This window comes from Hemicordylus capensis, chromosome 1 (assembly GCF_027244095.1).
Source record: "Hemicordylus capensis ecotype Gifberg chromosome 1, rHemCap1.1.pri, whole genome shotgun sequence".
NCBI lineage: Eukaryota > Metazoa > Chordata > Lepidosauria > Squamata > Cordylidae > Hemicordylus > Hemicordylus capensis.
The window spans coordinates 435,694,089-435,710,482 of NC_069657.1; the positions used below are offsets into that span (position 1 = coordinate 435,694,089).

Genomic DNA, 16,394 nt, shown 5'->3' on the forward strand with positions numbered 1-16,394 from the left:
CATCTTCTCTGCCATGCTTTTTAACATCTACATGAAACTGATGAGTAAGATCATCTGGAGTGAGGTGTCATCAGTATGCTGATGATACTCAACTCTTCCTCTTTCAGATTCCAGTGAAGTGAAGATGTGCTAATTGCCAGTCCTGAAATTAATGTTCTGGCTCATCTTCAGAGACCCGCCTTCTGAAATAGTGGTGACTGAAGAGAGGGCCATTATAGTTGAGGGGGTCTCTGCTTCTGGGTTTCCCTCTGCTGGGAGACTTGCTTGGTCCTTCCAGCGGCAGGCAAATGCCCTTTTATTTTCCAGGCATTTCAGAACATCACTGAAGTTTTCTTTTAACAGATTGTTTATTGGCTCTACTGAAACACAATAGTCTGCTGTTCTGCATTTCAGTAGTGTTCAACATTTTTACATGAGTTGTTGTTGTTTTTTAATTATTACTCTGTTATTGCTAGCCACCCATGGAGCCTTTTGGCGAAAGGGTGGCATAAAAGCCTAGAATAAGCTAAGAATCACTTGATTTATAGGTGTAATTGTTGTAGAATCTGCTCCTTATTCAGTAAGTATAAAAATGGAACTCCTGGTAGAAGAAGTAAAAGAACTGAAAGAACAACATCGCCATCTGAAAATACAGCTGGAAAGCAAGGTAGGTCAGGTGAAGGGAGAGGTGTTAAAATATTGGAAGGGGTTAAAACATTGTGATGACATAATTGTGGATAATTGTAATGACAGATATTAGAAATGGCAGGAAACCTGAAATGAAAGTAAAGGTAAAAATTGGAATTGGCAAAATCCTCCCCCCCCCCCCCCCCCGCCGCTGTCTTCAGATTGCTTGCTCAAGAGGATCTAAACTGCCTGTAGAACTAGCCTGGAGGAAGTGATTAAAATCCTGTAGCATTTGTTTATACAATAACAATTTATGTAACCTAGATGAATGTTGACATTAGAGCTATTTAGACTGCAATGCCATGTACACTTGAGAATAAACAACATTTAACTCCATGACGTTTCCTCTTGATAAACATGCATGGGATTCTGCTGTTGGGCTGGATTTTTCCCCACAGGGGAAGTGTGATCATGGATTTGACTCCCACTTATACATCATCTGTGCAAATGATGGCACAATGGGGAAGGAGACAGTGCCAGCAACAGGGGTTAGGGATGTGCGAACTGGTTTGACATCAAGTCAGTTCGACATCAAACTGGCCCAGTTCGAGGGCCTCAAGGTTGAGCCGAATCCCCTGGGCTAGTCCGGGCTCAGTTCGGGGTGATATTGACGTTATTTTTTGGAGGGGGGGGAAGGTGGACTTACTGTGACTGTGGACTTCTGTGGCCTTGGGGAGTGCTGCTGCAGCTGCCGGGGTGTGTGTGTCCTCTGGCAATTCCCTCTCCCCCTGCCGTTTTGGGCCCATTTCAGGCCTCTCTAAGTGCGCAATGGCCATTCTGGAGGCAGCCACACATGCGCACATGCCATTTGCTTGCCCAGGTCATGACCCCGGGCACGCAAATGGTCTGTGCACATGCTTGGTGGTCTCCCAAATGGCTGCTGTGTGCTCAGAGAAGCCCCAAACGGGCCAAACAGGACTGGGGGAGGCTGGGGGAGGGGGGGGACCACCAGAGAATCCCGCGCGGCCACAGCAGCACCTCCCTGAGGCTGCGGAAGCCCGCAGCAGCTGTAAGCCCGCCTTCCACCCAGGTCCCCAGCTAAAGTCACCAAGGCGCCCTCTTGTGCTCTCTGAAATGGAGCTTAAATCACTTTGGTGTTCAGTGTCCATGATCCTCTGTTTGAGGATCTCCTTGGCTTGATTGTATTCTATTGACAAATATTCATTAGACAAACCAAGTGATGACGATTTGACCAATACTGCAAATATTGGGCAAAATAGGATCAGCCCCAGAAGGGAGAAATCAATCTTGAGCCAATAATTGAGGATTAAAATCCATGCTTTTGTTTCCATCCTCTGTAGACCCGTTTCTAACCTCAACGCTGCGTTGGAAATACACTAAGGGGCCCTAAATACTGCTCTAAAAACGTAGATTGAATGATCTCCAATGGCCTATAATTAGGGTAGGGGCCCAGTTGTGTGCCATATAAGATGGTTTACCAGCAAATAGCTTTAGCACTGCAGGGGGCACAGGATGAGGCTCTGCAGCCAACATCCAGGCTCACATGGGGAATGCTGGGAGGAGACTGCCATGAGATGGGTCTGTTGTGCTGCTGCCACCTCCCACCTACCTCTCCATTAGCAATGTGAAAGCCTCCAGGAATGCTCCCATCAGCAGACAGGGAGGTGGGAAGCCAGTGGTGATACATCATGTGCTGCTGTGGCCTCTTTGCACTGTCCCTTCCCCTTGGCAAAGGGACTTCCCCTGCATTAGCACAGGGGACTGTGGGAAGGAGGGAGTCCCACTTGCCAAGGAGCAGAAAGGAGAAGCTGCCACGGAGACTCTCCTTTCTCCCTCTTGGTAAATGTGGGGAGGCGACTGCAGCAGCTCCCCCAAAGGTGAGGAGGAAGAGCTGCTGCACTTGCCTGTTCATTTGCGAAGAGGGGAGAGTGGGAATGACCATTATCTGTGTTGTCTTCACAAGCCAGGCAGTGGGGAGACAGAGTGGAGGGGATGCCAGGGTTGGGACGGAGCAGGGGTGGAGCACCATAAGGGGCCCTACTTTAGGGCTTTGTTCTTGGGCACCCAGTAAGGCTGGAAGGACACGTTGGAGCTGGTTGAGGTGACTTCCAACAGCAGTTCTTGTAGAGAAAAGCGAGACAGTCCTGCTACTGCTGTCAATGTTGGCTGAAATTTTGGAATCATAGGTAAACCTTTTGATGCCAGGTAACATTCGTTGGAAGTCCCCATTTCATACTGAAATTGCACTCTCTTGTAATGTCAGCTTTTCAAGTGAGAGGGCCAAATGCATATAATTCTAGTGGTGCATTTGGGAATGCACAAAATCTTTCTGCTTGGACTGCACTGTTGAATCTGCAATATTGTCTTGTGCACTGGCCGTGCTATCGAAATGATGCATTGTAAGTAGTCTGACTCTTCTAGGACTATCTCTACAAAAGAGAAATTGAGTTAATTAAAAGAAGCTTTGAGAAGGAAAGGAAAGACATTGAGGAAAGCTTCAAGATTGAGATTAGTGAACTGGAGGAACAGAAGAGTGATCTGGAGGAGCTGAATGCAAAATGCCAAGAAGTAATTGATGGCCTGAAGGTCCAGCTTCAGAAACTGACTCCACTCCAAGAACTTGAGAAGAGGTTTGAGAAGGAGAGGTTGGAAATGGAGCAGGACTATGCCAAAGAGATTTCCACTTTAGGACAGAGGCTGGCCCAGGAAAGGGACAGACTGGAAGATGAAATGAAGAAGACTCATGAGTCTGAGATGCATCTAATAAGGTCTGGTGGCATTGTCTCCTTGGAACTCTAAACGTGAGCAGTTGCCAACACAAATGATAACCATGACTTTGTGCATACAATATTTGGTTATAGATGCACTCTGTGCTATGGTTGAGCTTCAGGTGATTATAGAGGTTACACAGAAGAAGAGCAGGAGTGGCAAAAGCTTCCCCCACAAAGGCTGCTTTATGAGATCAGTTTAATGTCTTTTTGCTTGATTAGGCATAAAGATGATGGGACAGATTTGGGGAAATGTCACGTTTGCTCCATGAAGCAGCAGTCTGATGATAATTCAGCCTATTATTCATTATTTGGCCAACAGTGACATTGCAAAATCAGCCCAGAGCAGTTGTGTGAGCAAAAACAGTTGCTAACTTTGGTTTGTTTGTTTGTTTTATTAAATTTTTACACCGCCCCAAACTTTCATCTCTGGGCGGTTAACAATAGCATAAAACAAGTTAAAAATATATACAAAAAAGCTTAAAACAATTTAAAAAATATTTAAAAATTATTTATAATTATTTAAAAAAATATTTAAAAATTTAAATTCTTGATTGGAGTTGTCTCAAGTGGTGCATTACAGCAGGCCCTATCCTAATTAAAGCACCCCATTGTCATTTGCATAATTAAAATCTGTTCTAAAGAAATGAGGAAGTATGGGAATGTGAACCTTCTTTTTAAAATATGTTAGCGCAGCTTAGGCTGAATTCAGACAATCCTCTGACGCATGGTCTTGAGGATTGTCAGTGAGCTGTGGCAAGCTTTGGGTTTACTGATGCTCCCCTTTTCACGCGAGAGGACGCAGTTTAAAGCTCCTGTTGCAGATTCAATTTGCCATTTTCTGACTACGGGCACCTGTGGCTTGTTCAAACCAAATGCTTTATGCATTTGCTTAACTAACTGGCTATGGATGCCCGATGCTTCAGCAACTGAACTCACTTCTAGTCTGTCAATAATTGTATATCCTCTGCAATACAGAATTGAACTCCACAGAGTTTCGGAAGACAGGATTCTCCTAAAAAATAAACTTGAAAGATTTCAGCAAGAAATGGAGGACGTTGGAGAGGCAAACACAAAGCACAGGTAAAGGGGGAATTTTATTTTGTGCAGCTCATCGGACCCTCAGTTTAGGAGATGGAGCACAGCCTTTTTTAAACGGCTACTTGCTTAGTAATACTGTCATTTAATTGAGTATTAAAAATCTCTATGAAAGGAAATGCAGGGGCTGGACTTGACTGTGGCAGAATCCTGAAACACAGTTGCATCTACTGCAAGGAGTTTATATGCACAGCCTCTTAGCATAACCCGCAGGACTCAGTTTTACAGGAACGTTGTACAAATACATCTTCAGAAATTGTCAGACCTGCCTCTGTTGGCAATTAACATCTGTACATTTTTAAGCCTTGCACATGGGTTTGAGGAGCAGCAGAAGCAGGTGGGCACATGAACAGCATTGCTTTTCATTTTAATATTTTTGTTCAAAAAGACCACTTTTCAAGACACTTTAGAGCCGGCGGCTGACATCTAGACGAAACTGCTCAGTAGTACTAATTGGGAATTGTTTAAAAACCGCCCAGAGAACTTGTGTTTTGGGCGGTATAGAAATGTATTAAATAAATAAATAAATAAAAATAAAAAGACTATTCAATTTCAGTAGGACAACTTGGGAGGAATGGAGGCTAGATGCCAGCCAGTGGCTTTTTCCGGCTAGTTTCTTGAGCTCTCCCCGCCTCCCTTGGTGTAGGCAGTGTAACAGTTACTGTTATACTGCAACTGTAAAATAGACTGTGTTTGCTTTTGGCAACAGTCTATGGCTCTGGAGTAGTAAAAAGTTAGTTGCTACTTAAGATTCCTTAATTTATTCATAGCCAGTGTGCCTTTGGTTTCAATGGGCCTTAGTCACTACTCATTTTAGCTGCATTGAAGCCAGTGACCTCAGAATTCAGTGTAGCTTCTTGCTTTTCCTTCATGTGATATGGTGCAATGTGATTAATATTGCTAAGTTACTGGCTTCTTCTCTCACAGAGCTTCTTCCTGGCTCTGAATGCTGAGCTCTGACTAGCATTTGCTCTTTAGGTGCCAGGGTTTATCTCATCCAAATGAAGAATAGTACTTCTGACCTAGCTATATGAACATAGTAGTATAATAATCTTATAACTTGTGTTGTATACTATGAGCTACAACTTAAATACACTTGAAGTGTATGCCCTCCCCCCTTCAGAGCCTATGCAATGTCTGTTTTTAAACCAAAACAGCTTTGGAATTGTCCCTGTACAATTTAAACTATTTTCTCCCTTCCTTTAGAAAGCAAGTTGATGAACTGAAGATGGAAAAATTGAAGGCTATGCATGAAATAGGAGAATTAAATCAACTGGTAACTATATAAAAAAAGAATATTTAGAATACACTTGGATCTGCCTTCTCACAGGCACCTTACATAGGGCCATACTAGATGTTCAGTGGCACACACTGGTCTGTGAACTGATAGCTTCTGAACAGCGGCAAAGCAGAGAGTGGGAGGTGTAATTTGCCATGGAAAAGGCCAACACTTAACTCTTTCCCCCTGCTGCTGCCACCACCTGCTTTGCCCTGAGATGTAGCAATCATGTTTTTGGAACCCTAGCCAAGGGAAAAAATGGCTAGAAGGGAAAGGGGTGTAGGGGAAAAGTGATGGGGAGGGTTGAGCCTTCCCTGCTGCAAATTGTACCTTCCACTCTGTAGCTATTCAGCAATGACCTGGATTTCCACCAATAGTAATGGGATTTCAGCCCATTACTAACACTCATAAGTATGTAGAATGGGAGAGCTGTATCTGACTTGCTGACGACCAATCCTTGACCTGAACTTCACACATCAATTAGATTACTGATAATGTCTATAGTGTGCAAAATGCCTTGTAATTCTGTTATCCTTGCAACTGACTCTGTTAGGCTGAGATATTGAATTGTCCAAGGCTACCCAATAAGCTTTGGTTGCATTGGAATCTCCAGTGCCCAAAATCAAGCAGTGTCAACACTGCAAACTGTGTTCTTGAACACTACATAGGGTTTATTTTTCAGACCTCAGGTATGCCACCTATGCCACCTACATTTTAACTTGGAGTCCAGTAAGGGGTCGTGCTGATTATGTACACTTTTTCACCTGCACTGTCTCTGTTAATCTAGCTCATTGTTCTTCACTGCAAGGCCCAGCAGCCAGTGATGGCCCCTATCAAACTTAAGTGTGGTTCCCTGTCTGCGTGAAGCTTTGGCCAATATTCTGCACAGATTGTCTCCACTATGTGGAGACATCCACTCTCATCATGCCATGATGCACTTTGCACAGTGCTGGGGGCTCCTTTAAAGGAACTGGAGGCCTCTCAAGCCCCTGCACCATCTTGGAGGGTGTGCAGAGTGCTGGGAAGTGTAGGCCTTACCAGTGCTTTCCTCCTAGAACTCTTGAGAGAGGCTTCAGTGTTCTCTCTAATTTTTTCCATCTCTGTGCAGAATGAGTTTTGTTCTTGGCGGCAGTATCAAGGTTATATGTGCACAGATGCATTCAGAGTGGGGCCTTCCTGAGCAGGATCTAAAATTAACTGAGCGGACATTTAAAAAAAGAAGTGTGAGCTCACGCACACACCCACGCCTTCGGGGGAACCCTGGAGGGCTATGTCTTTCTTAAATGGTTCTCCCAGAATCGAGACAACTGCAGTATTGTGCAGAGGTCAGCATAGTGGGAAAGGGTCGCTTTCGCCAAAGTGGCCCCCACTTGAAAGACAGTGAAGATTGCTGATCTAGCTCCCCATTAATTTCAACATTTTTAAAAAATAGTCTTCTCAGTCCTTATCTCTCCTTGCCCCACTGTGAGAAATCCTATGCCTGATTAGGACACTGGTCTGAAATGTGGAAAGGAGAGTGTGAGGGCAAGGCTTTTCACCGGTTTTTCAGCATAAGGAGTATGGGATGATCAGGACTAGATTTTAATGTCTGCTTCCCCTCCTACACACACACACACACACACACACACACGATACTTGCTCCCCTCCCCCGGCTATGATTGACACCACAACTTTGAATGTCTGAAACTTCTCTCTTCAGAATAAGCAGTACAAGGAGGGAATCCTCGAGATAAATACCAGGACTGATCAGCTGAGCCACAAACTCTCTGAACTCAGTGGCAATAATAAGGCCAATCAGAATACAATCTGGTTACTGAATCAGAAGGTTGCTGAGCTGGAGAGCCAAAAAGAGCATGAAACTCTGGTAGCCAAGCAACTTCAGGAGGCCTCTGCTGAATTGACAAAGGAGCATCTTCAGCAGCAGTTGGCATGGCAGGGGGAGAGGGCCCTGCTGGAGCAGCAGCTAAAGGCCTTGCGGGAAAAGGTAAGGTTGATCTAAACTGGGAGGTTGTATTGTTGGGAGTGGCATGTCGCTTGAGCTCCACAAACGTTCCTCTTTCTGCAAAGGAGGCAGATAGTCAGGTGAAGGCAACATTTTGGAGAGCATTTTCGAATGCTCAAAAAGTGGATGGTGAATGAAGAAAGGGCTGCACTGCCTCTTAATAACTATGTCAATGGTATGCCAGGCTTCTGAATCATGAGATTACTGTGCTGAGAGCTGAATGTGGGCGGAGAGGTTTTAGTTTAGCTTTCGTTTCATTTGCTGCCTTTGGGGAGGTGGGTGGAAATTCCATTGATACTAGGGGTGTGCACGGAACTGCGGAGCTGTGGTCCGGCACTGGGGTGGGGGGTTCCATTAAGGGCGGGGGGAGGGTTCACTCACCCCCTCCCGCGCTTTCCACCTTTGGCACCGTATTTGCTTTAGAAATTGGGCGGCAGGATACCTCCGTGCCACCCCTTTCTCCCCGCTTGGCTGCTCTGGCTCCTGTTAGAAATCGGGGGGATTTCCCAGCCAAGCAGGGAAACGGGTGGCAGGAAGGTATCCTGCCGCCCAATTTCTAACTGGAGCAGCCAAGTGGGGAGAAAGGGGCGGCAGGGCGATATCCTGCCCCCCCATTTCTAACACAGGCGGAGCAGCCAAGCGGGGAGAAAGGGGCGGCAGGGAGGTATCCTGCCCCCCCCCCGATTTCTAACAGGAGCCGGAGCAGCCAAGCGGGGAGAAAGGGGCGGCAGGGAGGTATCCTGCCCCCCCCCCCGATTTCTAACAGGAGCCGGATCAGCCAAGCGGGGAGAAAGGGGCAGCAGGGAGGTATCCTGCCGCCCAATTTCTAAAGTAAATACAGTGCCAAAGGTGGAAAGCGCGGGAGGGGCGAGTAAACCCTCCCTCCGCCCTTAATGGAACCCCCCACCCCAATCTTTCCGAACTGAACCACCCCGTGTCCGGACTGGTCCGGAGGCTTATAGAATAGCCTCTGGACCGGCCCAGGCACATCACTAATTGATACAGGTGTTAATTTCACTCTGCTACTTGGAGCTGCTGGTCATTGGGTGCAGAGAGATTTGATTTATTTTCTAAGCACATATGTCCTGCCTTTGCTGACATTGGAACTACAAGATGGTGTATAATGACCCCTGCTAACTTGGCAAAGAGGCACCTTTTAATGTGGTGATTCTCTCTATTTAGCAGGGGGAGAGTAACTGGCCCTATCCACCCCCAGCACAATACCTCCAGTGACTGTTGCTGGGGTCTATCTTCTTTTTAGATTGTGAGCCCTTTGGGGGCAGGGATCCATCTTATTTGTTTGTTATTTCTCTGTGTGTACACACACACACACGCTCGTTATTATATGTTTGCATAAAATACTCCTCCATAGTATAAAATACATCTAAAATTACTACAGACATTAAAGCGGTGGAGAAAAACTAATTATTCATGGCTGATAAAAACTATTTAGAAGGCCAGGTTGAATATAGTAGCATCTTCACTAGGTGTCTGCTAATAATCAACTCTCCCTTTGCCCCTTTTCATTGCCTATCTTATTTAGTTTGCAAACTCTCTGGGAACAGAGGAAGCAGCCTTATACCAAGTCAGGCCACTGGTCTGTCCAGCTCAGGGTTATCTTCGCTGACTGGCAGCAGCTCTCCAAGGTTGCAGGCAGGAGTGTGTCTCTCAGCTCTGTCTGGAGATGCTGCCAGGGATTTGAACTTTCTGCATGCAAAGCAGATGCTCTTATCGCTGAGCTGTGGCCCCATCCCACTCTTGGGCTCTGCTCTCTCTGCTGCCAGCTATGGTAAAATAAGTGTTGTACTGATCCAATCACAGAGTGTGTGCCTGTTAATATCTTATCGTAATGGGGCGATTTATTTGGCAGCTGAGTATTTCATGCTTCCTGTATAATGGCATTTGGGCAAGAGCTTCGTGCCGAGCATAATGGAGAGAAATGGCGGCGGCTGAAAACTGTCTCAATGAAGGCTTGGTTTGCAAGATTTGAAACTGAAGATTGCCTTGTCACTGTCCTCCTCTTCCCTGCCATTCCCCCCTTTTGACAGGCCAGCCAATACCAGGAGCTGCAGGCTGAACTGGAACGTCTGACCCAGGAATGTCAGATGCTGCGGCGAGTGAAAGCACAGCTGAGAGAAGAGCTGGAGGATTGCCGGGACCGGGTAGGGTGGTGATGTTGCTGCAACTGAAGGACGACGTGCGCATTGCTGCTTGCGACCATCTCTGCCTGTCACAGACAAACGAGAGCCTCTGTATTTCTAAGAGAAAGCAGAATTGTGAAGTAGAGCTTGTTCCTTTGGTTGGGACCGTGGGACTGAGCTCAAGGCCTTCGTGGGAGCTTGTGACTTTGGCAGGGATGTACACGGAAAGGATTTGCACTCCGTTCTGAGCTCAGAACGAAACGCAAATGCCCAGAACGTTCAGTCAAAACCAGTCAAGCCGGTGGTTCCAGTGGAATGAGTTTAGAACGTTCTGAGTGTTCGGAGCACCATTGTGAACTGGTGAGGGGCAGCAGGAGGTACCTTAAAAACAACTCCAAAATCTTTACCTGGTTACTGCTCGCATCTGCTAGCAGTGGTGCCTTACCTACTGCACTCGCATGGCAGCCATTTCCACGGTCAGCACCACCATGCAAATAGCTGCTATGCATGCTCAGAGGCCAGAAGAGTGCCGTAGTCAGAGCGCCGCTTCTCATGGGGGCTTGTAAGTACGAGCAGTAACCAGGTAATGATTTGTACGTTCTGAGTGTTTACAGTGATTTGTAAATCTACCTCCTGCTGCCCCTTTCCAGGAGTCCAAAATGGTGCTTGGAACTGGGTCATACTGTTCCAAGCTTGAAGCAGGCCCTTCATTTGAAGGACATTTCTGTTTTGAGCTCGAAACACTCAAAATGGCGCATTTCGAGTTGGAACCTTTTGAGCTCAAAACGTTCTGCACATGCCTAGAATTGGAGGAAGGGTAGCTTTGCAGTTGGGGAGATGGCAGGAGTGTGCCAGTTTGCAGCTCTTTTTGAAAAGAAACATTTCTGAGCTAGTTTTGTACAACTAGCAGGGGGGGAAAGAGAAATTAATAAAATAAGGGCTGCTTTCACTGGAGTTGACGCATAAGAAAACTATTTTGCATGTGATATCATAGCAGTTGAGGTTCAAACAACTTTCTGTGTGTTCTCTTAGATTGCCCAAGAGAATTGCTAGTTGATTAGCATCATTTGTATTATTTGAATGTAAAACTTCTAAAACGGATTATGTTAAGTATTTCAAACCTCTGTGTGTTAACTACCTTGACTGCTTGTGAAGTGTGTTCTACAGAAGCAAACCATTGCTTTCGTCTCAGGCTATTGATGGATCTTGTCAGGTGCTGCTGACAAAAGCTCCCTGGCCTGAGCACCTTTCCATCAGTTTGATGCAGGAAGTCCCATCTCTTGAATGGAAGTTGCCCTTTCTAGCTCTTCTCACAGTATTTAGGTGCTGTGTGGTCATGCTTTTTCTCTTACAATGTAGTTATTGGAAGCCAACACAAGCATAAGCCTGGCACAGTCTCAGCATGTGCAGGAGCTGCAACAATTACGGGCCCAGATGGAGAATTCTGTAGCTAAGGTTTGCCTTGATGAGCTACAGGACAGATTGGCAGAAAAACAAGAAACGATAAAGCGGTTGCAAGGAGAACTTAAGTTCCAGGCAGAGCAGCTGAGTAGGCAATTGGCCATATATAAGGTGAGAAATAACTGCACTTTGTATTCTCTTTATGCAAGACAGGTAGGTGGGGGCTGAGGTGAAGTAGTGTATATTTATGCTTGCCTGAGGGACTAGTTAAAGAGCTCAGTTGAATCCTATTGGGATCTTCGTCCACGTGTAGAGCTTTGTAATTACGCTAATGGGAGATGGATCTCTACGTAGGGAAACTTTGTTTTGGCAGTCACTTAATAATCCTAGGATGAACTGAAAAGGGACTAAAAGATCATTCACAACCTGCTGCCTGAGGCAGGCTCTTTCAGATACAATTGCCCCATCTTGATATGGAATCCATTTGTGGATTCCATATTGGGATAATCCAAATTCTGAAAAGAAAATGAATTATGTGACTTACATAAATTATATAACTAGGTATACATTTGCTTATTTTATGTAAGGAGAGCCAACGTGGTATAGTGGTTAGAGTGCTGGACTAGGACCGGGGAGACTCTAGTTCAAATCCCCATTCAGCCATGAAACTAGCTGGGTGACTCTGGGCCAGTCACTTCTCTCTCAGCCTAACCTACTTCATAGGGTTGTTGTGAAAGAGAAACTCGGAAGCATGTAGTACACTGCTCTGGGCTCCTTAGAGGAAGAGTGGGATATAAATGTAAATAATAATCATCACCATCCTCATTATGGTGGGGCAAACAGCTGGATAGGGCAGTAGTAATGGCTGCAGCATCTGGGGCAGAACTGGAACTTCATAGGTTAAAAAAAATATTGAGTGCTGGGAGAATAAGACCTTTGTGACAAAAGTATACTGTAACCACTGGTTGATAGCCTGATTCAATTTACTAGAGGTAGTCATAATGAAATATAGAAGTCCTCTAGAGTAACTCCTGAGTAGTACTATTGAATAATTCCATCAGGGTGTCTGCTACTGGGTGTATATAAAATAATAATTTTGGAAAAATCTGCATCTTTATACAGTGGTCCCTCTACTTATGAAATTAATCCGTTCCGAATGCACATTTGTAAGTCGAAAAGTTCGTAAGTCGAAAAGCGGTTTCCCATAGGAATGCATTGGGAACGGATTAATGCGTTCCGGAGCCTAGAAAAAAGACCCAGACCCCCAGTAAGGCTTGCAAACTGCACAGGAATATTTCTTTTCAAGAATAAACAGGCAGTAAACAGGCAGGCAAGTCAAGGAAACTGCATGTAAAATTCATAAGTCGAGGAAACCCCATCTAAAAATTTGTAAGTCGAAAAAACCGCATCTAAAACCGGATCTAAAACTGCCGTTTGTAACTCGAAAAATACTTATGTCGAGTAGTTCGTAAGTCGAGGGACCACTGTACGTAAAAATGTGATTGTGCAGAAAGACCTGGGAGTGCTGTAATATACATCTGGGATAGGTGGTGGATTATGTTTGCTTGCCAGTTACTCTAGTGCTATACAGGAATGGCTTATACTGCATTGGAAGAGAAAGTCTAGATATTTGATGTGATTAGCATCCACTTTCAGATTTATATGTAACTCCTTAGGTTTCTTGTACTATTATAAACAGTGTTGGGTGTTACTTCTAAAATGTACCCTATTAGTAAAACAAAATAAATAGAGATTTTGGAGGCAATCTTGGAACTTCTAGAGAAGCACGAACTGAATGGACTGCCCCAAAGTAGTTGTTTCCAATAACTCCTCTGATAAGGCAGCTGGTCTGATTTCTCCACCACTCCCTTTTCTGCAGGAAGAGCATGAGAACTCGCATAGATTAATGGAGGAGAAGGTGGAAGAGCTGGAGATGAACTTGAAGAATGCGCAAATCATGCTTCAGGAAAAGGTGATCCAACTCAAGGAGCAGGTTAGTGTAAGAGTGGGTTGGCTGCTTTTCTGCAAAAGGAATGGAATTGGGTCAGATTTAACTGTATTTTATTTATTGTTAAATTTATATACCGCCTTTCATTAAAACAATCCCAATGTATCTTAAATACATTTTTCAGACAAATTCTGTTTCTATACTTACAACAAAATCTAGACTGCCACAGATTCTTCTTTTCAGACCACTCTAAAGTAATGCCCTTTCCTTCAATCAACCTTCCTTCTGTGTAAAAGGAGGGTTAGTATGTCTCCCATTTCAGATTCAGACCACAGAAGGCATATTCTGATGTAGGATTCATGTGTAGAATGCTGGATTGGCTGCTAATCAACAGATTCTAACAAGATATGTTTTGAAGTCACCTAAAGACCAATGCTAGCTTTTAAGATGAACTTTGAAAAGGGCTATAGATTCAAGTTTTCATAGACTCCTGGCTCCAGTACGGTATCTTCCTTAATTATCCTGAAAAAAGTAGCACCTCCTCCCCCGCTCCCTTGGCATATGTTGTAGTAGCCAAAACTGAAGGACTAGAGGAATTCATTCCTGTTTCTAGACTGGAGAATACTGGATTGTGGATATATGGGGCCTTAGAGCTTCAGTTCTGAGCCAACAGCTTCCAGTTTACCAATAGTTCTGAATTTAACTGTAAGAGAGCTAAGGGAAAACTGTAAAAACTATGAAGCAATGCTTTTCACATTATATATGAGTGCCCAAATAAATTGATTCTGAGCAATAGTGATAATGATGAACACTTAACTTTTCTGGACTAATCACATAATTCCTTCTAACAATGAACAATCTTTAAGGAAGTTCCAAACTGGTTCCTAGTAATTATGCCTCAATGTTTGCTTGAAGAATCATCATTTTAATTAAGTAGAACGTGATTGTTCCTCTGGGTGTATCAGAGTGCTTTACACTGGTTCAAGTATTTTCTTTTCAGGATGTACCATATTCTGGGATGGGTTCTGTCCAAGGTCTTGACTTTGGAATAGGTTATCTAAATTATGTTAATAGTTAACCATGAGTGGTATATTCCACTGGTGGTTTTACATTCATTTGTAAAGTTATTGCATTTCTGTAGAAAGAAGAGCATTATCAGACTATAGTTAACATCCACAGTGACACAAGCGCAAGCCATTTGCCCTGCCCCAAAAGCTATTCCTGGGGGGTCAAGGAATTCTTTGCCGCAGCATCTGATACAGTGTGGGTGGTTGCAGGGGAGAAACTGCATTGGACATTACAAGCCATTAAGTTCCTCAGAAGGCTTTTTGGTGGGCTCTAGCAGTAGCAGTGAGGAGCTGAGGTGAAGAAAATGGCTTGTGCTGGTATCACAGGAGGCTACCCAGTATGTTTGTGGAATTCTGTAACTGAATGGCGATTAATAAAGCACTTTTTCTTCTACTTTCCAGTTTGAAAAAAATGCAAAGGCTAATCTGTTGCTCAGAGAGTTGTATGTGGAAAATGCACAGCTGATGAAAACTTTGCAGGTCACAGAGCAGAGGCAGATGAGCACAGAGAACAGGAACTTCATCCTGGAGGAGAAAGTCTCATCCCTGAACAAACTAATTAGAGAAATCACTCTGGCATCTCAATGAACAAATCTGCTTTTCGGCTTTGTTGCTTTTAACTGGAAAGGACAACTGGCAGTAGAAGATTTCAGTGGCCAATTTTGTTATATGTATTTCCTGTCCAGCCAAAGAAACTATGTTCGTTTCTTAATGACAGGATATATATGGGGAATCTATTGCCACCTCTCTTCATGGGAAAAAATTAGTGCTAGTTGATTGGAGACCCATAACAGAAGGCATGAAAACCAACAGATGATAATACTCTCAGGGAGTTTAAAGGTGAAATGACAGTCCAGTGGCAATAAAGAGAAAATGTCCCATTTTTCCAATGGAAAAGTTAAAGCTTTTAGTGCCTTTTGGATCATTCCACAGAAGCAGACTCTTCTGCTCTGGTTCCATCTCAGGACTAGAAGATATTTATTGTGATTTCAATATTCTTGCCTCCCCTCCTCCTCCTCAAACTTGTCTGCACACTGGCTTATATTGTATTTTATGTAGTTTTCTACATGGATATAATATTCTCCCCTCTAATCACATTCTGTATGGTATGGGTAGATCTGTAAATGTTACACTTGTCTTTCACTTTGGATAAAACCTGACATGAGACTTTTTAATTAAATACTATTTATACTGCTTGTCCTTGCTGGATTTTATCCCTGTATGAATGGCTATACTGGACATCAGTCCATCTTGCAGCTACGGCAAAAATGGTTTAAGTATGTGTAAGACACCTTGCCAAGGCAACCTGTTACATTTTGAGCAAAGCTAAATGTCTGCCGCAGGAACACAAAGAGAGTTACTGTGGAAAATGAATTCTGGCAGAAGCTGTAGGAACACTTAATGTTTCTTAAAGTACCTACCTGTATGGCATATGGAGTGCTTTTGTCCAGCTTTGGCTGCTGTGCCAACTGCAGCCCCATCTGAACAGGATGGATCTGGCTGCAGCCGCTTAGTTGCATCCAGATCAGACCACTGTAATAGCCTCTGCATGATGGGATTATTCTTAAACATGGTCCAGAAACTGCAGCTGGTGCAGGCAAGCCAGATGACCCGTCACATCTAGGAACATAGGAAGCTGCCATATACGGAGTCAGACTATTGGCCTGTCTAGCTCAGTATTGTCTACACAGACTGGCAGCGGCTTCTCCAAAGTTGCAGGCAAGAATCTCTTGGCCCTATCTTGGATAAGCCAGGGAGAGAACTTGGAACCTTCTGCTCTTCCCGCTACTTTGCATTAGCTACCAGTCAGCTTGTGGGTTCAGTTTCAAAGTGCTGGTTTTGGCTTTTAAAGCCCTCAGTGGTCTGGGTCCCGTTTACTGCAGGAAGCTCCATGTCTCATATGAACCTATTAAGACGCCAAGATATACTAGGGGCACTAATAACCACCCTGAGCCATTTTTGGAAGGGCGGTATACAAATCAAACAATAACATACCCCAAAGTGTGAAATCAAACCAGTTTTGGAAGCATGTTTCCTTTTTCTACAGTTGAAACAGGAAGCAA

General features: G+C 44.3%; 1 protein-coding gene across 5 annotated transcripts in view; it reads left to right on the top strand.

The window, feature by feature from the left end:
- The window catches only part of NINL (ninein like), a 70,587-nt gene extending 55,060 nt beyond the window's left edge, over nt 1-15,527 (top strand). For 4 of the 5 annotated variants that reach the window (XM_053243437.1, XM_053243444.1, XM_053243461.1 and 1 more), the window contains 9 exons: nt 528-646; nt 3,049-3,395; nt 4,374-4,478; nt 5,700-5,769; nt 7,472-7,756; nt 9,823-9,936; nt 11,275-11,487; nt 13,196-13,309; nt 14,734-15,527. In XM_053243437.1, coding sequence (XP_053099412.1) covers nt 528-646; nt 3,049-3,395; nt 4,374-4,478; nt 5,700-5,769; nt 7,472-7,756; nt 9,823-9,936; nt 11,275-11,487; nt 13,196-13,309; nt 14,734-14,919 — 1,553 coding nt within the window. In that variant the 3' untranslated portion in view covers nt 14,920-15,527. The remainder of the gene's footprint in view (nt 1-527; nt 647-3,048; nt 3,396-4,373; nt 4,479-5,699; nt 5,770-7,471; nt 7,757-9,822; nt 9,937-11,274; nt 11,488-13,195; nt 13,310-14,733) is intronic. The other variant, XM_053243454.1, reaches the window with a different exon arrangement.
- The last annotated feature ends 867 nt before the right edge of the window (nt 15,528-16,394 follow it).